The 24,322-nt window shown below is 45.0% G+C and overlaps 1 protein-coding gene across 4 annotated transcripts in view; it reads right to left on the bottom strand.

Annotated features, from left to right (window-relative positions):
- KCTD1 (potassium channel tetramerization domain containing 1) overlaps positions 1-24,322 on the bottom strand; it is a 178,670-nt gene that overhangs the window by 3,686 nt on the left and 150,662 nt on the right. For all 4 annotated transcript variants that reach the window (XM_047697727.1, XM_047697729.1, XM_047697726.1 and 1 more), the window contains 2 exons: positions 16,165-16,309; positions 398-703 (listed from right to left, as the gene is read on the bottom strand). In XM_047697727.1, the coding sequence (XP_047553683.1) occupies positions 398-703; positions 16,165-16,309 (451 nt within the window). The remainder of the gene's footprint in view (positions 1-397; positions 704-16,164; positions 16,310-24,322) is intronic.

Raw genomic sequence — 24,322 nt, 5'->3', positions numbered from 1 at the left:
TGTTCTCTTCTCATCAGCTAACCAATACTTCTTTTTCTTTTTCTTCTCATTAAACTTTTGTTTTTAAGGGTCTCAACATTTCTGTTGGTTACGGTTTGCAGCCCCTCCTCGTCCTTCTCAGAATGTAAATTCTGGGAAAATAGAGCTATTGTCTCTTTCTTCCTCTTCTAGATCTCCAGTGCTCAAACTAGCACCAGGCCCATAGTAGATGTTCAACAAATACCCATGGAATGATTGAATGAGTGGGTAGGGCGTGCCTAGGCTTAAGTACCCAACAGAAGTGATGCCACCTGAGAGTTTCCCAGCTCCCTGGAGGGAAGGCACTGGGTGAAGGCAAGGCTAAGTGAGAGCATTAAGAACGACACTGGATGCCACACAGTGTATGACAAGACTGTACCTGGACCGAGTTGAGGTGACAGTAGCCATTCAGTGGAAACCTAATGACATGCGTTGAGTCGTGATTCCAGCCTGCATTGACGGAGTTACACATCACGTCGCCGATCTCTGGAAATACTTCTTCTATCAAGGATTTGTCACCGCTGAGTGTGATCCTTTCTCCAAGGTCTGGGGCGACACGCACCACTAAGCACTCACAGGGCCTTGAAAAGCGACCACTTTCTCTGTCCTGCTTCCACCTTTCCATCTCCAACAACATGGGCTGAAGCTGAAAATATTTTGCTTCTTCATATAACAAAGTATAGTCCTGGGGAAAAAAAAGCGGGGGGGGTTATTTCACAGTGCAAAATACAAACAGGAAGCACTGAAAATGTCCACAGATAAGGGGTGATTTTCTTCCACCTCTGTTTTCCAGTAATCAAAACTGCGTGTAAGTTCTCTCCTCACCACTCATTTGTGCATGCGTTCATTCGGCGTTCATTCGGTTCATTAAGCACCACGCAGGCCCTCTTCTAAATGCGCCCCATAAATTAAGTCCTGTAACCTCCACAACTGCCCCATGATTTTGCAACCATTATTATTCCCATTGTGCAAACAAGATGAGAAAGGCTGAACCCACGACTTTTCTCTTTCACCAGAAGAGAGCCTCTGGGTATTTAAAATTGGTGCGGTGAGAACCCACTCTAAGCCCTCCTGATGGAGCCAGGCACAGGCTGCGGGTGCGGATGCGGGAGACGCAGGCGCACTATCCACTGGGAGCCCACGCCCCCGTCCCTTTCCTCCGCAGCTCAGAACGCCGGGTGGGAGGCAGGGGGCGGCGCCAGCTGAGGGCGGGGCTGCAGATGTTGGCGAGTGGGCGCCAGATGGGTGGGCACGCTGCTTCTACCTAAGCCTGGGTCCCCATCTCCGACGATCTGGGAGAGGCTGACGCACCTGGCCAGCTATCCGCGCTGCCATCCTACAGTGAGGGAGGCCAACCAGCCCGTGATCCCTGCAGGACGGAGGGGCCAGAAAGGAAACCGGTCCCTTTCTGAAAGCACAACAATTAATCACCACTCTCTGAGCACGGTTTCTTTTTCTCTTACTTTAAAAACAAATCTACAGAATTAAACCGGCAATCTGGCAAGCAGGTATGAAAACACACAAGTCACTGAGTGGGAGGACGAGGGAGGCAGAGGGGGAGCCAGCGACATAGGAATGATGTTATCACGTGGGTCAGTATTATGTCTACACGTAGCTATGACGACAATCATCAGTGGGTGTGAGGCACGTGGACGCCTGTCCAGGCACAGGCGTGTCTGCGGTCCTTCCCTGAGCCGGAGCTGGCAGGCAGTGCGGGCAGCATGCAGCGGACCCGAACTGAGAGCCCCGGACCTAGGAGCTAGCCCGGCCTCTGCCATCTGGATGGGATGGAGTGTGGAGGCGATGACCACAGGAGAGCGGGTTTTATGTGGCACTTTGCTCTTTTTCTTGCAAATTAAGCAGGAAAAGCAGCAGCCAGCTGTTATTTGGGGTTTCCAGAGAAAAATGTGGGGAGGTGAGAAAAATGCCAGTGGATCTCCAGCTGGACCTTCCACTTTCTGTGTTGAGACATTTGGGCCGAGGAGGATGCTGTCTGTCCCAGACCCTTCTCAGCAGAATGGACCGCTCCTGTATTCTGCCTTCTCCTGGCAACCCCATTCTTAGGGGAGTCTTGGTTCCCTGCTGGAGATCATCTTCCTTTCACACTCTGGCACCTGCTTTACCTCTGGACTCACAGGAGGTACTTTGAGGGGTGAGAACTAAGCTGAGGTGTAGCCACTCCTAACATAGGACAGAACTGAGCGCCCACCCCCACCAGCTTGAAGGCAGGAGTGGAGAGACTGCCGGTTCCTCTAGGGTATCTGGGACCCCTAGACGGGGGCGCTTGCCCACTAGGAAGTATACTGACTGTGAGACAGTGACCTCTATCTTTACTTATCAAGATGACAGCTCTCAAGGAGACTTAAAAACAGCATTGAGAATTACACAAGCAACAGAAGTGAGAATTTCTGTTACTGCTTTTTATTTCCCTATGAGAATTAAAAATTATAGCACAAGGAAGAACCTGGACTCCAGTGAAAATATGTCATCAAGTCTTCAATCTGAGACTGCTTAGCGCAGTCTTATCGACCAACCTTGACCTTACGGAGGAATTCTTTCAAACACTGCTGAATAGTGGCCATTAGCCTCTGATTAAATGCTTCCAGTGATGGGAAGCTTACTATCTAACAGGGCATAGCATTTACTTTGTTGGCCGCTCTTATTACACTTCTGGAAATTTCTTGGTTAGAATGACCTGAATTCCCCTGTAATTCCAACTTATTCAAATTCATCAGGGGTTACAATGATCCTGAATTTTCTTTGACATGTGAACCCTTCACACATTTGAAGACAACAGTTATGTCTTAATATCATTCAGGCTGAAAATACCCAATCTTTTCAGCTCTTTCTTATTTGTTATGACTTAGAGGTCCTCCGACATCTGGAATGTGCCTGACTTTGTCAACATACTTCTGAAAACCCAAACTGGAACTGAACCTAACATTTCAGATGTGATCTAATGAGTGCACTGTAGAACCTTTGCTTGGCTGGGCATTCTTTATTATTGTTTTTGTTGTTGTTATTTTGGCTGGAGGTTCTAACCAGTCTTAAAGCAGCCTACATTCATCTCCTACGGCTACTGCAACACTTACCACACACTGAGTGGCTTAAAACCACACACATTTATTCTCTTACAGTCCTGGGAGCTGGAAGCCTACAATGGGTCATTAAGGTGGTGTTTCTTCCAGAAACTCTGGAGGGGAATCCACATCCTTGCCTTTTTCAGTTGCACAGACAGCCTGCACTCCTTGGCCTGGGGTCCCACATCATTCCCGCCTCTACTATTGTCACATCTTCCCCAACTCTGACCCACCTGCTTCCCCCTTTCACTCAGAAGGACCCTTTGAATATGCTGGGTCCATCTGCATGATCCACGATCATCTCCCCATCTCAAGACCCTTCACTTAGTCACACCTGCAAAGTCCCTTCTGCCATGGAAGATAACATATTCCTGGCTTCCTGGAATTACAACGCGGACGTCTTTGGGGGGCCATCATTCTGCATACCACATGGCATAAGTTTGTATTAATTTTCTTGGTGTCCATTACCCTATCGGTTTACGTTTTGCTTATAGTGAAGTCTCCAGAACTTTCTAGAAGAGCTGCTACTGAGTGAGATCCTCTTGCAACATTTGTGAAAATTTTAAATCCTCCATTAGTTACCCCTCTTCAGACTGCCTACTGTAGGTTCTGGAATTTGTTCCAACATACTGAGAAATGTCCATTCTTTCATCCAAAGTTCTTCTCCTGCTCTCGTTATTTTGGTCATTCTGAACCGAGTGTTCTGTTTCTATATGTGAATCATTTCTTAAAAGCAATGGCAGGAGTGAGCTACTTGCAGGCCTTGGTTCAGGCTGATGCTCAGGTAATAAATTAAGACTCTGGACTCTGGCTATTCGAACAGTTATAAAACCTATAATTCTGAGATCAGCCAGCCCCCAGTTGTGGCATTTGCTGGGTGTCTGGTTGAAATACTATGTGTTCGGATGGGCCTCCCAGGGGAAGGCTGGACATGTGGGAGGGGCCCTAGTCTCCAAACCACCCAGAGATTCTCCTTATCTATAAAATGAGAGGAATAAATCATAGTGAAGTTGCTATCAGGCCTGATACACTGAGTCTATATCCATGACAATGTCCTGATCCACTGGTCTGTCCACCATAACCTGAAGGTAATCAGGCTGGCAGGACCTGGGGTGACAAATCCTCTATGCTCACTCTGAATCCTTACCCCTTTCTTTTTCCCTTTGAATTCAGAAGTCACATGGGCAATCCGCTCCGAGGTCTGGCCGTGGACTGACAGAGTGCTCCCTATACCATGTTGCCCATGTTCATCATTCTCTGCTCTTGGAAAATGAGGGAAACACTGGCCCTTAGTAGACTTCTGGCCCGACTCAGTGATTTCTCAAGGATTCTGCCAGTAGTTTTTAAGTGTAGCTTAAAGAGGCCCCCTGAAGGTCATCCTGTACCCTGGGATGTAACTCATAGGCCTGGCCTTGAACCATCTCAGGCCACCAGGTGTTCCTGACCATCTCTACTTGACCATCTGGCTCCATTGCTCCCTTTACCACATTGTTCCTTCGGGTCTCTGGGGCAGATGCCGTCTGTGCTGGGCCAGTAGGTGCTAGAAAGCAGCCGAGCACGCGGGCTCTGTTTGACCATCGGCCCCACAATGTTCACTTGCCTCCAAGTGTCTCCCAGCTCAAGAACTAAAAAGGCCCTTCTTGTCGTTACCATTTTCTGCATAGTTAAGCTCACACTGGCCATTTGTTTTCTTGGCAGGCTCCTTTAGATTCATCTTTCTTTGCTTCCTAATGCACGCTTCCAGCCTCAGCTCATGGGAGAACTCCCTGCAGAGCAGGCTCGGTGTCCACTGCAGCTTTCCTTAGGAAGCTTGTCCTCCTTTCCTTCCCTAATCAGGATCAGTTAATTGTATTGTCTACGTCCCATATATTTTATCGTTTTATCAAGTTTCCTTTTGGACTCTCTGACCTCATGCTCATTTCCTTCTGCCCTCTGAATCTTTTGAAATCTTCTTTCCTTACACCTTGGTCCTTATCTGGCAACACCCTCCATTCCCTTCTTTGGCTTTTACAACCTCGACAGCTCAGTCTTTCATCCTCAAGATACGAGATGGGATTGAGCAGGATTTTATAGAGCAGTAGCAAGTTTGGCCCCAGATTTCCTTTCTTTTCTTTTCCTTTTTTTTTTTTTTTAAGATTTTGTTTATTTATCTTAGAGAGAGAGTATGAGCAGGGGACAAGGGCAGAGGGGGGAGGAAAGGGAGAAGAGAGAATTTCAAGCAGACTCTAAGTTGAGTACAGAGCCCCATGGAAGGCTCCATCTCATGACCCTGAGATCATGACCTGGGCCAAGACCAAGAGTCGGTACGCTCAACCAGCTGAGCCACCCAAGAGCCCTGAGCCCAGATTTTCTTTTGAGGGAAATGAATCCAAAGCAACCATATCTGCTTTCAGCAAAGCAACTCCAGAATGTACTAGATGTCATCATTCTCTGCCTGCTTGCGTGCCAATTTTATCTTCTTCATTTAGGAAGCGTCATTCAAATTTCTTGCTTAGCCTCATATCCAGATAAAGGAAAATCTATTATCATGTTTAAATAACTTTAAAATCCTAGAATACGTGTTTTTAAAATAAATCTTTTTGAGGTTTACAGTGGTTTTTTGAGGCACAGAAAGATCAAGATCCCGGGGCACCTGGGTGGCTCAGTGGGTTAAAGCCTCTGCCTTTGGCTTAGGTCACGATCCCAGGGTCCTAGGATCGGGCCGCATCCGGCTCTCTGCTCAGTGGGGAGCCTGCTTCCTCCTCTCTCTGCCTGTTTCTCTGCCTACTTGTGATCTCTGTCAAATAAATAAATAAAATCTTTAAAAAAAAAAAAGAAAAGAAAGAAAGAAAGATCGAGATCCCATTTTACAGACAAACAAATTGAGCTTTGCCAACACCCTGGAGAGAGGTACATGGAACAAGAAGGTAAATACGGGTGGACTCCAAAATGCAAACGGACCAAGTTTTGAAAGCTGATTTCTTGATTAAATATTTGGAATTCAGAAAACATTCTCCCTAGGGAGGAAAGGGATATACACCGTGCATTTGTTTCCAACTGCTGCTGTAAGAAATGATCACAAATTTGGTGGCTTAAAACAACACAGATTCACTCTTGTACAGTCCAGGGGGTTTGAAGTCTGAGATGGGGCTTAGGGCTAGTTAGTTGAGCTCCCGGTAGGTAGGACGGCCTTCCTTCAGAAGGCTCTAGGGGACAATGGCTTTCAGGCCCTTTCCAGCATCCAGGGGCTGCCTGCATTCCTTGGCTCCTGGCCAACAATCACATTACTTCCTTCATCACCTCTTCTCTGACTCTGACCCTCCTCCCTCCCTCTCTCCCTTGTAAGGACCTTTGTGATTCCACTGGGCCCACCTGGATTATCCAGGATAATCTCCCCATTTCAAGACTCTTAATCCTAGCTGCAAAGTCCCTTTGGCCACTTAAGGTCATCCATTCTGGGGATTAGGACGTGGACCCCCTTGGGGGTCATTACTCAGCTTGCCACACACATTTACTGGTTCTACCCAACAAAGATTTATTTAACTCCTAATGGCCTTGGAAGTTTTACACAGTAGTTGGCACATCCTTCCACTCAAAAGGCAACTCAGCCACTTGTTCATTTTAAAATCTGTTCACGTGCCAGATGCCATGCTAGATGCTGGAGGTACGAAAAGGGTCTTCCTCCGGGGAACATGTCCAGTCCATCCCAAGCCTCCCAGGCAGTGCTTGGCTCCCCAGAGGGCAGAGGTGTACATATCAGGGTGCCTGCAAAGCAGGGGCACCAAGAAAATGAGAGAAATTAAGGATTTTATATTTTACATTTCAAAAATAGAATCCAGGTAGTAGTCCATAGGGAAAAAAATCTCTGTGGGACTTAACTTCCTTTAGTTTTAATTTTTTTGGTTGTTGTTTGTTTGTTTTTGTTTTTTGTAGGAGGTGGGCCACCATAGATTTTCCAGTATTCAGATTTGGGGTGTCTAAAATTCTTAATTTCCCTGGCTCTGCAATCTTCCTTCTTTCCTTCCTTCCTTCCCTCCCTCTCTCTTTTCTTTCCTTCTTTCTTCCTTTTCTCTTTAAAAGGACTTAATATTTTTACAGCAGTTTTAGGTTCACAGTTAAAATTGAGGGGCAATAGGCACCTGGTTGGCTCAGTCTGTTAGGCGTCTGACTCCTTGGTTTCTGCTCAGGTCCTGATCTCAGGGTCGTGAGATCGAGCCCTGCTTGGGGTTCCATGCTCAGCACGGAGTCTGCTTCCCTTTTCTGGTACCTCTACCCCTCCCCCTGCTCTCTCCCTCTTTAAAATAAAATATATAAATACGTCCACACATACATACATAAAACTGAAGGGCAAGTACAGAGATTTCCCATACACCCATCTCCCACCAGAGTGGTGCATTTGTTACAACTGATGAGCCTACATGATCACCTGAAGTCCACAGTTCATACTAGGATTCACTTTGCCACTGTTCAGTCTATGGGTTTGGACGCACATATAATGACATGTACCCACCACGAATGGCACCATACAGAGTAGTTGCACTGCCCTAACCCGCTCTGTGCTCTGCCTGTTCATCCCTCTCACCCCCCCAACCCCCTTTCCTTTCTTCAAAGCCCAGGAAGCCTGGCCCACTTGATCCTCTTCCCCCTGCTACCAATGTGAGACTTCTGGCCAGGAGGCCTCCTTCCCATCCAGCAGCGCCAACTTCCAGCTTCTCCTGACTACTCTTGATTTTCCGGGGGTGGGGGGGTGGGGCAGGATATCCAGCCTGATGTTCAGCCTGAATGGATTTCAGCTAGTAAAGGAAACAGAAGCAGTGGCAAGGTGTCCCCTCTCCACCTGACCACTGTTTCCCTCCCCCAGCACCTGTCAATCTCCTAGAGAAAGGTAGGGTAGACACAGGGGATAATGATGGGGTGTTTGTGGTGGACCTGAGAGCAGATCCATCTGCATTCTCAAGCCACACCCCGGCTTGGCAATTCACCAGGATACTAACTGCAGGGGTGAGACCTGGTGTGTAGGGCGGGGTGACGGCAGGGGCTAGAGATGCCATCTGAGATGGTGCCGGGGCTGCTGGCTGGCTGTTCTGCCTGCCTCCCAACCCTCCTCTTTGGGTGCTGCAGCTGGCCTTGCCTCTGAGGGAGTGTGCTCAGGAGAGGGAGAGAAGTGGCCCTGGGCAGGGGTCCTACGAGTCATAGTCTCTGCACCAGGGACGCAAGTACTAGGGGACGGCAGCTGAGACTACGGGCTGGGGCAGCCATCCTAAGGGGGCACTCTCTTAGATACTGGAGAAGAGAATTCTTGGAGGTCTACCCAGCTGACCACTCTGCTTTCTCCAAGAATGTCCGACCCTCAAGAGTGAGCGCCTAGAAGCCACGTGTGCTTGCCACAGCAGACTGGCCAAAGCCTAAGCACTGGAGCCCCTAGAGCCAGTCAGATGGTCTCTGCAGAACCAAGGACGGGGAAAGAAACCCCCGGCACTGTTGGGGCAGAGCCACGGATGCCCCTCTAGAAGCAGTTAGTGGCCTCCCAAGTCTGAGGGCCTCAGAGTCGCCCTGAGAGAGAATGCTCCCGCTAATTCTACGCGATAAGCTTCCCATAAAAACTTCCTTCCTCTCTTTCTTCCTGGTTCTCAACTGGGGCTGATTTTGACCCTAGAGGACATTTAGCCAAATCTGGAGACGTTCTGGGTTGTCCTAGCTGGGTGTGTGCTGCTGGCATGTGGTGGGTGGAAGCCAGGGATCCTGCTCAACATCCTGTAACACAGGACAGCCCCGCCAAGGAGAACCATCTGGCTCCAAACGCTAATAGCGCGAGAGGAGAAACTCGGAGCTTGACCGAGATCGTTAACAAATGTGCTAGCCTTCAAACACGTATGGTTACTAATGCCATGTAATATGAGGTCCACAATATCACCAGAGATGTATTCTCACCAAAATGTTTACCCTAAACCTGTCAGGCCTTCAGATATAACTTGCAGTTTACAGGGAATCAGAAGTTATAGTAACGAACCAAACTACCTATGACAAGGCAGCCAGAAATATCCAGAAGAGAGGCTCTCTGTGGGGCACCTGACCCGGTTTCTTCAGCGAGTCAGCATCATATAAAAAGTGACAGACTATGCTAGGTAATAAAAGGAGGGAACATAACTGGATTCGATATGTGGTCTCACATCAGACACATCTTGAAGAAACTGCCCGGGAAGACAGTCTGGGGTCAAGCTGGGAAATCTGAATATGGTTCCAGTATTAGAGAAAGTCTGATTTTATTGAAATAGGAAGACAGAGATTACTGTCGGAAGTAAGGACAGGAAAAGAGCCAGAAGGCCATGCATGCACTAAGATTTTAATACTGGCAATCTCCGAGAGATGGGAATATGGGGCTTAGATGTTTTTCTAATTTTCTACAATGTGCATATCCTTTTCTATAATGCTAACAGCTTATTAGAAATAACAGATACATTTTTTTTTAACTTAAGCCAGGGATAGGTAAGTTGTGGACTGTCTATAAGCAAATTTTTCTTTATCTTATCTGTGGACATTCAGCTGTGACCATGTGGGGGACACTTACCAAGGATGTTCAGAACAAAAGGCTAGAAAGAGGTAATTTTTTGTGATTCTCCATCGAAAAGGGAACCAAAATTCTGGACTCCTGGTCTACTGGGAATTACAAATGTGTGTGTCTGCCCAGACAACACATGTACGTAAGCAGAAAACAAAGCCACAATGAACAAGTCCTTATCACTGGGAGGAGGGGAAACGAAGGACAGTCACCTTCATAATAAAACAGTGCAGAGAAGTTCTACAATCACTTACTAGAGAACAGATTCCAGGGGCTCCCAGTGGAAGCAGGGCACGAGCAGCTGCCACTTCAACGATGACCTAAATTGGTAAGTGGGGATCTAGTGCATACAGCATATGTGCACAATGGCATTTTAGCGGGGAGGTAGGACGCCGTGATGTCAGCATTGCACACATTCACTCAGTCCACCATTAAAGAGCTGGAGAGGGGAGCCAGAAATCAAGGAATGCTTTCCCTACCAAACCTAGTTAAGACAGATTCTCTCCTCATGCTGTGTCCCTTCTCCCAGGTCAGGAAATGGACTCTGGTGAGGAAGAAAGCACCTGTTGTGCTGTTCAGGGACGCGGGCAGACTGAGAGCTCATTTGTGCGCATGTCTGCATTTGTGGTCGGCACAAGCTGCTTCAATTCCACCATCAGCCAAGGAGCTGAATGGCCACCTCAGCTTCCACTCTCCTTCTGCTGCTCCTCCAGGTTCCAGAATGCCCCATAATTTATAGCCTGTCACCTGGAGCTTCCATGGGAAACATTTCAGGGCCCTGGGAGACGTGAGTTCCATTTGACAAGCTTTTTGTCTTTTTCCCCAAGCGTAGGCTACAGCTAAATCCTTGGGCAATTAATGGCTATGTTTTGCACTTAGAATTGATGAACAGCAGGGTTCTGGAATCCTCAGGGAGCTTGAAAGGTGCAGAGACGTCACCTTGCCCATCCTAGCCCACTGGGTGAACCCTCAAGGGACTGTGGTCAGGGATCAGCCACAGCCTAACTCCCATGAGGAAGTCTGTCTCTCCACATCTAACTTCAATGCTCTCCAAGAACAAAATAACACCCTGAATGGGTTCACAATACCTAGCTCCACTTCTGGGACACACTGCAACTCATGACAAATGGCTGTTGTCATGTTCTAACTATAATTCCCCACTGGCTGTTTTGTATTTCCCAGAGTCTGCATCTTTCTTAATCATGGAATTATAAATTAATATTTTACCCACGTAAGTTGCTTAGGATGATGGTATTATACACTTTTTTAAAGTATTTTTAAAAGTATTATACTTTATCTGCCCTTTCGTCCAATAAATTAGTCCTATAAATTAGTGTATTGCTTCTGGTCTCCTGTGACTCCTGCTGTATTTAAGTTAATTAATACTAAGTAATTATTATGTGCCCACCGCACAATGTCCTTTAGAAAACATAAAAAGTCCATGCCTGGGAGACCCTTACAAGGAAGAGAGTCCGGATATATATATAAGATCTCCAGAGTTTGGATGTAAGAAAGTATATGAGCAGGTATGGGGTAGGAACCAAATCTGGTTTGAATGCGGGTCTCATGTCATTCGTTTATGTATCCATCCGTGCATTCTTTCACTCATGTCATAAACCTTCACGTGCTTCCTATGTGCCGGGGCTGAGCTAGTGGGACAGCTGCTGCTGGCCAGCTTCCCCAACAACTATTCCCAGCCCCTAGCCCTTGCTCATTTCTCTGACTACAAAAGCTAAAAAAGAAAAACACCCGTTTCTCAGCCTCCTCTGCCTGTCAGGGAGGCTCAGTTCTAGCCACGGACCGATAAAGGGAAAGTCTACTGGGGAATCTTCTGACAAGGACAAAAATTTTGTGAGTTAAAAAGGCTTTTGGCCCATTTTCCTGCCTGGAATGAGGATGTGATGCCTGGAGCTGTGGCAGGCACCTTATGACCTTGAGGTGACAAGTGTGAGGCCAAAATATCAACACTGAAGATGGTAAAACAAATAGACAGAGAGTCCTCATCCCTGATGACACCACTGAGCAGACACCACTGTTAAAACCATGAACCTCTGATTTCTTTTTTTTTTTTTTAAGATTTTATATATTTATTTGTCAGAAAGAGAGAGAGAGAAAGCATACAAGCAGGCAGAGAGGCGGGCAGAGGCAGAGAGAGAGGCAGGCTCCCCACAGCAGGAGCCTGATGCGGGACTCTATCCCAGGACCCTGGGATCATGACCCAAGCCGAAGGCAGCGGCCTAACCCACTGAGCCACCCAGGCGCCCCGGACCTCTGATTTCTTATGTGAGAAAAAAACAAATCTCCGTTAAAGGCACTGCTGATTGGCTATTCCAACACCTGTAGCCAAAAGCATGTATAACTTATAATTGGTTACACAGAGCCAGACAGTGAAGACAAATAATTACAAATGCACATGTGTAACCACGGGGAGAATCGCAGGGTACAGGCAAACCTAAGCTGGACTAGGCAGGGATGAGCCCAGATAACAGATAAAAGGCCAGGAAAAGAGCATTCGGCAGACAGAATGCTCTCTTTGAAGGGGGCAAGAACATGGCGTCCTTGTGGAACTAAGGAAATTCCTGTAGGGCATATATGTAGGTAAGAGCTGGGTCGGTGGGGGGGTGCGGGTAGAGAACACGGGTTGGAGTATTCTGGGTCTTGTGGGCTCTGACAAGGATATGCTGCTTTGCTCCATGAAAAATTAATGGGACGCCTCTGTAGAGTTATAAGCAGGAGCAAGTCATGATAACTCTACTTTTTTCAAAAAGTGTCCCTTGGTGAGGGATGGGGTGGGAGATGGCAGAGGAGAGGGAGAGGGAGAAAGGTGTGGCTATAAAAGGGCAATGGGAGGGATCCCTGCCATGATGGAAATGTTCTGTGCTTTGACTATATCAAGATCAACATCCTAGTTGTGCCATTGTACTATCATTTTGCAAGTTGTTACTACTGGTGGGAACTGCATAACATAGGATCTACTATTTCTTCTTATAACTACATGAGAGTCTACAACGATCTTGAAATAAAAAGTCTAATGAGGAAATGTCTCCCGGTTTCAACATGGAGAGAAGATGCGAGGGGGAAACGGTGGGAGAGGGAAATCGATTAGGAAGCTTCTCCAAGTTATCCAGAGAGCTGAGCTTTGGATAGGGAGGTGGGAAGAGAATAAGGAACTGATTCGAGAAGTATCTGGAAAGTAGTACAGACTGGCTGGATGATGGATCGTGTTTGGGGGGTGAAGACGGGGACAAAGTGCAGAAGACTTCGAGGTTCCTGCCTAGAGCAGGCAGGTGGATTCTGACATATCTTACAGAGACGGGACACAAAGCAAGGGAGCAGGTCTCACGGTGGTAGCGGGGTAGGGGGGGCCGACATGGCCCGCTTATGACAGGGCAGCTTGAGGAGCCAATGAATTCTCCACACAGAGATTCTGAGTGGTCATTTGGAAATGCAATCACCCTCAAACAGAACTAAAAGTGAAATGTCCTTCCTTCACCCCTTCCCCCAAGTCCACTGCATTCCTTCTAGGAACACAAAAGTGATAAGGAAAACACTAGCCCCCTGACTGTTGCCATAGGACAACTTTCAGCCCTTCCTTTTCTACTTGCTTCCTTGCTCTCCGACACGAGAAGCCCAGACCTGATTGGCGAACACCTGACATTCGAGGCGCCAGGTCTGATTACTGCTGGGGGCCACTGCTGAAGTCTATCCCCCGTACAGCAGGCCCCCTCCTTCTCCTCCCTCCCCTCACACCCTGTGTCCAGTGCAAAACTCAGCCCCACTTTCTGTCTCCATTTGGGGCCAGAGCCTGCTTTCTAGAAGCAGTCCTGACTTTCTTCCCAGCTCTATGCTCCACCTGCATCTGGTGTGAGGCCGGCACCTACCCCCGGCCAGATCTCTCTGCTTGTGTCCAGGCTTACACTGAGGGCTGCAGGTGGGAGACCTCCCTTTGGCCTCTGCATGGGATGCTCGCCAGTGAGTGAGGTGGCATGAAGGGAAGGCAGGAAAGAGGTTCAAAAGTTGGCACAGAAAGGGGGAAAAAAAAAAAAAGACACATTCAAAATTACCCCTGAAAACCCTCCAGGAAGGTGCCATCTGAGAAACAGACTCCCAATATGTTTTCCTTCCAGAACTGGAAGAGATCAGCACTGATAAAGTAGCTTACTTTCATAAGGAGCCGTGTTGCACAAACCAACTTCGTCTGTCTTTAAAGCCAGAATGGCACTCAGCACCGTCACAGGAGCACTCTGGGAGGCCCCTGGGCGCTGCCACTGGTGGGGGAGCCGCGGGGTCACGTGCTGCCTCAGGCTGATTTCATGGCTGCCGGAAGTGCCACGCGAGCTAGCTGCGGTTCTCTTTCTCTCCCATTTCCTCACCAAATGTATACTTGGCAGGTGCCCCACGGCTCAAAATCCTGAAGGAGAGGATGGACGGAGGCCCTCCCGAGGCCCTACTATTTGGGATCTAATCTTCTGGATCTTTTTTGTGTATTTACGCACACATATTTTTTACATAAATACGAATATGGCTATGCATCTTTTGAAACTTAGTACTTTCACTGAATGACAAAAATCTTGGCGATTCCCCCACCCCGCCCCCCACAGCAGAGAATAGAGCTGTTGGTGAGTATGTGCCATTGCTGAACATTTTTTTTAGTTGTATCAAGTTTTTGCTATTACAAATAATATGACCAAAATAAACATCACACATACATATAGCTTTGCATATTTATGCAACTATTTCTAGAAAATAAACTAACAGACTCCAAACTGCTCGATCAAAGAGTATGTATGGTTGAAAACTTAAGAAATGTTGAACTGCCCTCCAAAAATGTTGATTCCCAAGCACAATGTATATCCCCGACACTGTATATTAACAATTTTTTATATTTTTGCCAATCCAATAAATAAAAAGGGGTATCTCAATTTTTGTTTCTTTGAGTCTACAGAGATTAAATTATCTTTTCAAATGTTTGTAGGCAATTCCTATTTTTTTCTTTGGGAGATTTGTTTCTGTCTAAAAATGTTCTCCGTTGGATTGTCTATAGGTTTCTTATAGATTTTAGGAACCTCTCTTATCAATGATATTAATCTTTTATTGTAATATTTCTTGTAGTCTAACACATGGCTTTTATTTGTATGTGGTTTATTTATTTATTATTTTTTATTTTTTCATATGTGGTGTCTTTAATTCAACTTTTTTTTTAAAGGCTATGTTCTGGGTATTAAGTCTTCCTTGGGTAGGCCCTCTCTGCCTCAAAATTATGCTTTCAGAAATTCCTTTATTTTTTTCTGATATTTTTTACAGTTTTAATTTTTATGTTTATTTCTGGAGTATCTATGAATTTGACATGAGATATGGCTTTGGCTTTACACTTTTTCCAAATATCTCTGTGCAAACTATCTCAGTGCCAATTACTCATTATTCCTTTGTTTTCCCACTGATTGAATTACCACCTTTTCAATATACCAAATCTCTTTATACACACATCTGTCTCCAGATCCTGACATTTTTTAATTATTCTAGCTCTCTAGTATGTTCTGATGTCTGGTAGGATACATCTGCCACAGCCTGCCACGACCACCAATATTATCATCCATAATTATTTATTTAGCTATTCTTAAGCTCTGTTTCTTCTACATACACTTTATAAATGGATCAAATTTCATTAAAAAAACCTGTGACTTAAATGGGCTTGTTCTGAATTTATCATCTGGGGACAGGTGACATCTTAAACAATATGGAGGCTTCCCATCCTAGAACACAGAACTTCCCTTTAGTATACAACTTCTCTTTTATATTTTATGTAGAGATCTGCACTTTTCTTAATCAGATTTTGCCCATTTCTTGTTAGGTTTGTTCCTAGGTATTATAAACTTTGTTGTTACTATGAGTGATATATCTTTCTATTACATCTTATGATTGGCTCTTGCTATTCTGTAGGCAAGCTATTGATTGTGATATATTGATCCTGAACATAGATGCCTTAATGAGTTCTTCATTAGTTCTAACAGTATTTAGTTGATGCTTTAGGATCTACTTAAAGAATATTAACAGCTGCAAAAATTACATTTGTGTATATTTCCTTCTAATATTAACACTTTTTATTTGTTCTTCTTGTCTAACCTTTGTTACTAACTTCAAAGGGAACAATCTAAAATTTTACTGTCAAGTGTAATACTTGCTTTAAATAGCTGGGAGAATAAGTCTATTAAGCTAAGGAGGTCTCCTTGTATTTCCTACCTTACTAAGACTTAGCAGGAGTAAGCTTTGAATTTCATCAACTTATTTTCAATGTGTTCAAATAAATTATAATTCAGGCTTTAAATAAAATCAGTCCTCATCTGGTCACATAAAACGTTAAGGACCATATCCTCTATTTCAGGAAGACAGTGTAACCATGTCAGCAACCTCTGATGCCGTGAGAGTTGGTAATACGTTAAAAACGTAGAGCTTGAAATGTCTTGGGGGGAGCGCACCAAAACAAATCACATATTTAATGCTATTGGTAATTTAATGTGAATCCCTCACCTTGAAATCATCAGGAATGAGGAGTTTTGATGTTCGTAGAAAATTCAAGATATATCTGAACATCTGTCCATCTCTGTCAATGAAATAATGCTGTTTGAGACTGTCCAAAACAATGGGTTCTGTACCATCAAAAAGTCTTCCGATTCTGTGATAGAAAAGAGGGAACAGTGAAAACAATTAGAAACAACTGGCCGCTAAAACTAAGCGCTATGGCTGTGTGTCACTGTCAAAGGCAGCAGTTTCAAAGATGGCGGTCAGGAAACATCACCTGGTACATAGTTACGCTTCTTGGACAAGTACTGGTACTTGCTTGATAAATATTTCAGGACCAGACAATTCAAAATAGTCTCAGGCTTTTTCAAGCAAATCCTTTCATTCACTGTCTGGAACCTGTAAAGAAAATGTCCCTGACATGGTGATTACGGCTAAATGCTGTCACTGTGATGGACAACCCTTTACCCTGGGTTACTTAAAACCAACTTCTCTGCTACTTTAAAAAAAAAAAAAATGTTATTGCTCCAAAGTGTCTTTTTAACAGATTCTACAGAGAAAGCAATTTAGTTTTTAAGAAATCTGTTTTCTGAGCTTTCCCCACCCATGAATCACAAACTTTCCAAAAATAAAGCAATGCCTATATGCTAACATCTATATTTAATTATAGAAAGGAATCATTGAAAATATCACTCATCTAAGAGAATATGTTTTTCCATTAACAATATACAGTCTAGTTTCTTAGGTCTCAGCAAAAACCATCTGTCACAGCCAGGCATCATTATAAAGAAATAAATACTTGACCACCCCCAAAATATGTTCTAGTACTGGAACATGAGTGGCTACGGGTCATTTTTAAAAACAGGAATCCACAATATGTTTTTCCCATTTATAGAGTTAACAGTTGAACAATGTACTACAGTTAAAGCATTCTGCATTCATTCATTATCATTTATCCCTTTAAGGACTGCTGAACCTACATATTTCAGTATATATTCAGTTAATACAAAGCGGTCACATTGTACCATAAACAAGTAGACAGCCAGTTGATAACAAGCGTCGTATATCAGAAAATAGAACTGACACACTAAAAATCACTTCCTTGACCAAAAGGTGCATTGCACTTTTCACTAACAGTGTAGATGGGCAAATGGCTCCATTTTTTCATGAAAAGCTTTTTTGGAACTCATACAGTCTATCTCTGATTTGGAACATCATTTTATTGCTTTGAAGACAATTTTGAAATCACATGTTGAAATGTGACAGAGGTAATGGTAAATCAATACTTTTACCCCTCCTAAAATACAACAAACAAACCGACAAATAGAGAAGCTGTTTTCCCTCCTTCCCCCAAAAGAAAAGCTTGGGAATTTGTTTCAATAAAAATTTTTCAAGGATAATTAGAAAACTCATGTCCTACCTGAAGGTAGTAAGTGCAAAGAAGAGAGCAACTAATTATAGTTAGGTCATACTTCTTTTTTTGACAGAGAGAGAGAGAGAAAGATCACAAGTAGGCAGAGAGGCAGGCAGAGAGAGAGGGGGAAGCAAGCTCCCCGCTGAGCAGAGAGCCAGATGCGAGGCTTGATCCCAGGTCCCCGAGATCATGACAGTCAGGTCGTATTTCTAAAACTCAGTATTTTTCTCAGCTGATGTTTTTGTCCAACTTTCCATGAATGGAGGGTGATTCACAATTCCTTCCTTCCAGTTTTATCCAGGGTGTGGCTCCCAACCATTCTAGGACTCCTTCACCGCAAGCAACCTTGTCATTCATTTCCCATTAACACATCAATCAAACAGGCTACGGAAAGAAGCAGTGAAACTAAAACACACTCAGTCACTTATTTATAGTATTTCCAGTACAGTTTGGTGTAGGATGGGAAAGAACGAGACTTGTTTGCTTATTATTAAGACATTTTACTCTTCATTGTTCACATGATAAACTTACAGTGGACAGGGGAAGAAAAGGGAGTTCTATTTACTAAGTGCTGTCCAGATAACATGCCCTATCCTCAGCACTTCACGGATGTAAAGGATCCATTATCCTCCTTTTAAAGATGAAGAAACAGGCTCAAAAGGACGAGGAACTTGCCCAACTAGTTAAGTAGCATTGGAGGATTTGTGCACAGTCTGTTTGATCTTAAAGGGGCCTCCCTACAACGAATGGAATGAAAAGAATTGCCACTATCGAAGGAAAGCTTCTGATCTAGAGTTTTTACTTTCTATCTTCTGTTTGTTTAGCAAGAGCTTTGCAATGAAATCCAAGCCTGTCTATCGATTACTTCTGTGGCCTGTAATATAGGAGTACCGGTGACTGCAAGTCACTTTAGTCACGAGATGAAAAGCAAGTATTTTATTCTTAAATAAGTCCTATGCTTATTTTCTTAGAAGCTCAATTTCAAAATCTAGCCCTGGATGCACTCTGGTACAGCATGAGTGACTGGTGAATCTTTACGGAGTCAACAAGTAAGGGAGTGACTGAGTGGTGAGGGGAGTTTGGCTGGGCCCTTTCCTAGCTGTGATCTGGGGGAATGGACTTCTCTGTATCCCCGTTTCTCTTATAAAATGATGTCTTTCTGGGCGCCTGGGTGGCTCACTCTGCTAAGCCTCTGCCTTCTGCTCAGGTCATGATCCCTGCTTCCTGGGATGGAGCCCCACGTTGGGCTCCCTGCTCAGCGGCAAGCCCGCTTCAACACCCCCTCCCCCATCCCCACTCATGATCTCTCTCTCATAAATAAGTAAGTAAATCTTAAAAAAAAAAAAATTGTTTCTTTTATAAAATTGCCCTTTTCCTTGGGGTTGATGAGAAAAAGCAAACGGGGTCATGACGAGCTCACAAACAGGGCAACAAGAGAAGGTGTCCCAAGCTCGCGAGCAACGATTTCTGTGGAAGCACATCTCAGAAGACAGCAGGCACTAGGAACTATCTGGGCCTTGGTGTCTTGTGAAAGACCTCAGTGAGGTAGGAGGGACGTGCCATTTAAAAGGCTTTTAGGGGGGTGCCTGGGTGGCTCAGTGGGTTAAGGCCTATGCCCTTGGCCCAGGTCATGATCCCAGGGTCTTGGGATCGAGCCCTGCATGGGGCTCTCTGCTCAGCAGGGAGCCTGCTTCCCCCTCCCCACCCCCTCTCTGCCTGCCTCTCTGCCTACTTGTGATTTCTGTCAGATAAATAAAATCTTAAAATAAAATAAAAGGCTTTTAGGGTGAAAAAGCCCCCAGCAAACCCCACCTCTGGCAGATTCGGGAAACCGGGCCTCCTTGCAATGAGAAGCACCTTCGCAGTGCACGTGGCCAAAATGGGAGGCACAAGGGAAGAGCTGGTGGGAAGTCTGAGAGGAGGCCCAGCCAGGGCCTGGGAGGTGGCTGCCGTCCCTGGGTGAGGCATTAGGGGAAAGCTGGGTCTCCAGTCAGAATCACTCAGGTTGAAAGAGAGCGGAAGCTAAGGAGAGAGGGCTGGTAACCACCCCACTGGTGAGGAGCCCCAGCGAGGTGCACAACCATGCACCGGGCTGTAGACCCGGAACCTTCCTCGCTCCCGGAACCTTTGTCTCCAGCTCACGCCGGGCCCGGGAGGCTGTGCCTGGAGAACCAGGAAGGGAGAGGCCCCAAGATGGCAGCACTTCCCTTCCATCCGGGCCCAAGCCGAGTGGTCTGGGCGTGAGCTGAGAGGGAAAACGCTGTGGAGAGAAGGGTAAGGCTTGGGAAGGGAGAGCCCACGGGCCTCGTCAAAGCACATTCCCGTTGGAGGAGGGCCTCTCCGAGGAGGAGGAGGCCCCATATTTGAGACACCAAATGTCAGGAGTAGTAAAGTGCAATGTTAAGCTGCTGATTTTTTCTGCTTTTTAAAAGGAAACACGTTCTGAGCTGTGAAAACAATGCGGAAGGACAGGGCGGTGCCAGGGATCGTAAAATGGCGTCCTGGGGTCTGTCCTGAATGTGCCGTGGCAAAGTATTGTTTGGCTAAGCAAACAAGGGGGGAACATCGGCATGGGCTGTATTTCTTGTGGACATATGAATGGAGTTACAAATCACACTGCAGTGATTTGTAAACTCCGGTGCCTGAAAACTATGTGGAACTGATTACAGTTTACTAACCTTGGAGAACATTCCTGTTTTCCAACTGACCAAGACCAAGCTGGCTCCGAATGATGTATGGCTGCCTTGGTTTTTGGTGTGTTGTTTTGTTTTTGACATTCACTGAACCAAATAGCAACGCTGAGAAAAACATCCTTCCACGGTTGTAATTTTTTACATTTATTTTTTAACGTTTTGGACAATTTCAAAGTTAGGCCCAAGCAGAGAAAATGATATAATAAACCCCCAGTTGTCCATCTAGCTTCAAAAGCTATCAACTCTTGGCCAAGCTTGTTCCACGGATACTTCTATTGCTCCCTCTCTCCTAGTTGAATTTTTATAGTAAACCCCAAACATCCTGTCATTTTTATCTGTAAATATTTCATTAACTAATAAGATTATAAAGTTTCACTGAAAATGTGCATTAAAAGATACTGAAATATATTTCTCTGGCTTTTTAATATTAACACTGTTGATTATTGTTTATGGAACAAATAATGCAGGATCAAGTCTCCAAGGAAATTAAGCTCCTTCTTGTGGAAAGTTAAGTCTGGTTCCCCACTATGGCTCCCCCTCTCTCTGGTATTAAAGAATGGTCTTAAATGAAAAAGAGGATAGGGATAGGGCCCAATATACCTTAGTGTGACTCTGTCATCAAGAATTTATTTTTTCTTGTGCATTCATTCATAGGATCTGGTTTCTTTAATTTACTGTGACTCAGTTCTTTAAGAATTTCCCTTTATTGTGTAGTCATTCAACCATTTATTCTACCCATATTCACTGGCTTGATCATGTGAAATACAGGGAACGCAGTGGTGAATAAACCACACATTCCTTGCTTTCGTGGAATTTTCCAGTCTGTGGAATTTCCCAGTCTTGGGAACGCAGATCAAGCGCAGTGTGTCACTGGGTACGTAGAGTGGGTTATGGGAGTACATAGGGGGTGCACCCAACTCAACTTTGGGTAGGCATGGGAGGAGAAAGTTCAGTGGAGACCTGAAGGACAAGCAGAAGTTGGCAGGTGCCAGGGCAGCAGGTAAGGTCAGGTAAGAAAGGAGAGGGACAGGAAAGATAGAAAGTCTTAAAGCTAGAAGAAACCTGGCATGTGATTACTCCCCACTGGGGCACAGTCAGGCCACCTGAAAAATGAGGCTTGAGCAACAGAGTCAGATCATGAAAAGTTGCATAAGCCACATCAAGAAGTCTGGATTCGGTTTCGAGGCCGATGGGCGCTGATGTCAGGCTATGCTCTCCAGTCATGTTAAGGAAAAGAGCAATTTAGAAGTGAGACTGAATGAAACACCAATCTGAAATCACATCTCAAAGATGCAGTTTGTGGCTTATCCACATCCTTTCTCCTCTGCCTTGCTTTTGACTGTGTTATCTGCATACAGCAATGGTTCTTAACCCTGGTGGCACACGGAATCACCAAGGGGCTTTTAAAAAATAACGCCAGATAGTCTGATGTAATTACCGCTTAGGGTTGGGGTCTAGGCATCTCCCCGAATAAGTCTGATGAACAGCTGAATAGAGAACCAGTGTGAAGGAGGATGAGCATAGACTAAAGAAGAACGAGTCAACATTATGGACTTGAGAGGTTTTCAGTTAGTCATTCAGTCACTTTGAACTGTCACAGCACCTCTTCTGAAACTGCCAACCACACTTATAGAAGTCAAAGATCTCCAGGATGACCTAGATCAACGAACGTACCATTTTACAAATGGAGAAATGGAGTCCCAAACACATAATGCTCAAGGATGCACAGCTGGCTAGACACAGAGCTGGCTCTGAACCCACCATACTGTCCCTGGGGTAATGGGCAGAGGTCACGTTCAAGCCCATGGAGGCCAACTGCTTTAATGCTAGTTACTATTTATTGAATTGTATTATGCGCCAAAGAGTGAGCTGGCTGTTTTATGGGCTTGATCTCATTTGGTTTTACAATGATCCTATGAGGTGGCCATATTATTCTAATTTCACAGATGAGGAATCTGAAGCCCAGAATGGTTGTCACTTGACTTAAGTTACAACCTGGGTCTGATTCAAAAGCCTCTGTCCTTGACCAGTAATTTACAATGCCTTTTCATGAGCAATTTCCAACAAAGAAAATGACAACAACTTTCCTTGAGGAATACATAATTTTCATAGTTCACTGGAGTTTGCTAATGTTGAATGTTATCCCACGAAAATTTGATGATTATCAACTTTATAGACAAACTATCTATTTAATAGCTGTGAAACAAAAAGTTGAGACTCAGGGGCTGATTGCAGGTGTACTGAGTAGGTCCCCTAAACTCAATGGAACCCATTCAAAACACTCCGAGACTTTATAGGTTACTTCCAAACTGCTGGTACAAGGTGAAGGGGCATAAAATGGGATGGAGAAGTGAGCATTCTTAGGACCATAAAAATTTCTGGGGAGAGGAATGACACATGAGGTTCCAACTCCATTTACCTTGCTGCTCTTGTGTTCCCTTATGTGCTATGACCCTACTTTTGACACACCCCTCTGGGATTTGTCACTTTACAGCTAAGGAGAGGTTTCCAATGCTTCCAAACCTCCACACACCCCATCCTCCTCCTGCCGCCTGGTGAACACCCACGTGACATCAAGCACCATGATGTGTAATATGACACTGGGCCCTGTTTTACCAGAGGCAAGCGAGTTAATCCTTTCTGTTCTCCAGAGCCAGAATGCACATGGTGATCATACAGTGAGGGAGGCAGTAGGAGAAATCTGCAGTGGCCCAGGGCTGAGAACCAAGTGCCACAGACAGACCAAGGGGTAAAGCTGGTGAGAAAAGGGCAGGAGAGAGGTGGTTGGGCTCTCACCCGCTTAGCTTCCCTTTGCCAAGAAACGCCTTTTCTCCACTTCTGGGCTTCCAAGCCATGGAAAATATGGTTTGGACTCAAGGAAAAGATCTCATGTAGTTTCTGGTCCAGATTTATTTTGCTGGGGAAGAGATTCAGAGGCAACTGACAAATTACCCCTTTTAGCATCTGGGAGATATTTTTAAATTATAAAAGTAAGACCCACTCAATGTTGAAAATTGGAAAAGTGTAGAGTAGAGGACACAGAAGCAGCAGGACAGAAAAACAATCTGCCATTAGTCCCCCCATTAGGACATTACTTTTAAAAAATCCCATCTGAAGAGTGTTTTTCTTCGAATAATTTTGTTTTCAGAAGCACTTGGACCTTCATACTTTATGTCTACTGTTCCAAGTTGGTCTGTTATGTTAGTAAGTGATGTCTACTGGTCCAAGTTACATTCCCAACCAAGTTTCTGTCCTAATACTTGAGACGTGAGAAAGATAGCAAATGGGATACAGAGCTGGGTGAAGGTGCGTGTGTTTGTGCCTGCACAATCTTGAGGGTGTGGGGGTGTGTCTGCACGTGAGAGGTGTGTGGACAGCTGTCACTGCAGGAAAACCAGACTCAGGACAGCAGACATGAAGAGAGGAGGCAGCCCTGAAACCAGTGGGGCGCCTCTTCCCCTTTTCTGCTGTGATGGGAAAGGAGGGAAACGGTGGAAGGAGACATGCTAAATTGATACCTGAAATTTAGACCCTTGGAAATTCAATATTATAGTCTCTCCATAATAAAAATGTTTTTCTTTTAAAAAAAGGCGGCGGGGGGGTGATGCTGGGTATGATTTTAATGTTTAAAAAGAAATAAATCACCAGTCCACTTACTGTTTTAGAAGCCTGAATTATCATAAACAGTGTTTAATATGTTTCAAGTTGTTGTAACAGAACAATTCTAGGAAGAGTTCTTTATAGTTCCAACACGTGGGAAATTCCCTCTGTATTTCATGAACACAGATACAAATTAATTCAGAGCTTGTTATAGAAATGGACAGAAGTAATTTAAGAGAAGGGGGAAAATACCTTCTTGGTAAGAACAAACAAAACAAATTATGTCTGCTTATGGGGAAGTAATGTTTCCAGTACTGTTCCCTGAGGCAGCATCATTTTCTTAAATGATACATAGAACTGAAGAAACCAGGGGAAAAAGGAAAGGCAAGTCTAAAATATGAGAAGAACTATGAGAGCAAAACAACTCTGGAACTCGGCATTTTGGAGAACCGATCACTGC

Source organism: Lutra lutra, chromosome 12, assembly GCF_902655055.1.
Source record: "Lutra lutra chromosome 12, mLutLut1.2, whole genome shotgun sequence".
Classification (NCBI taxonomy): Eukaryota; Metazoa; Chordata; class Mammalia; order Carnivora; family Mustelidae; genus Lutra; species Lutra lutra.
The sequence above is the reverse complement of the archived record's forward strand: the minus strand, read 5'-3'. Positions and strand labels throughout refer to the sequence as shown.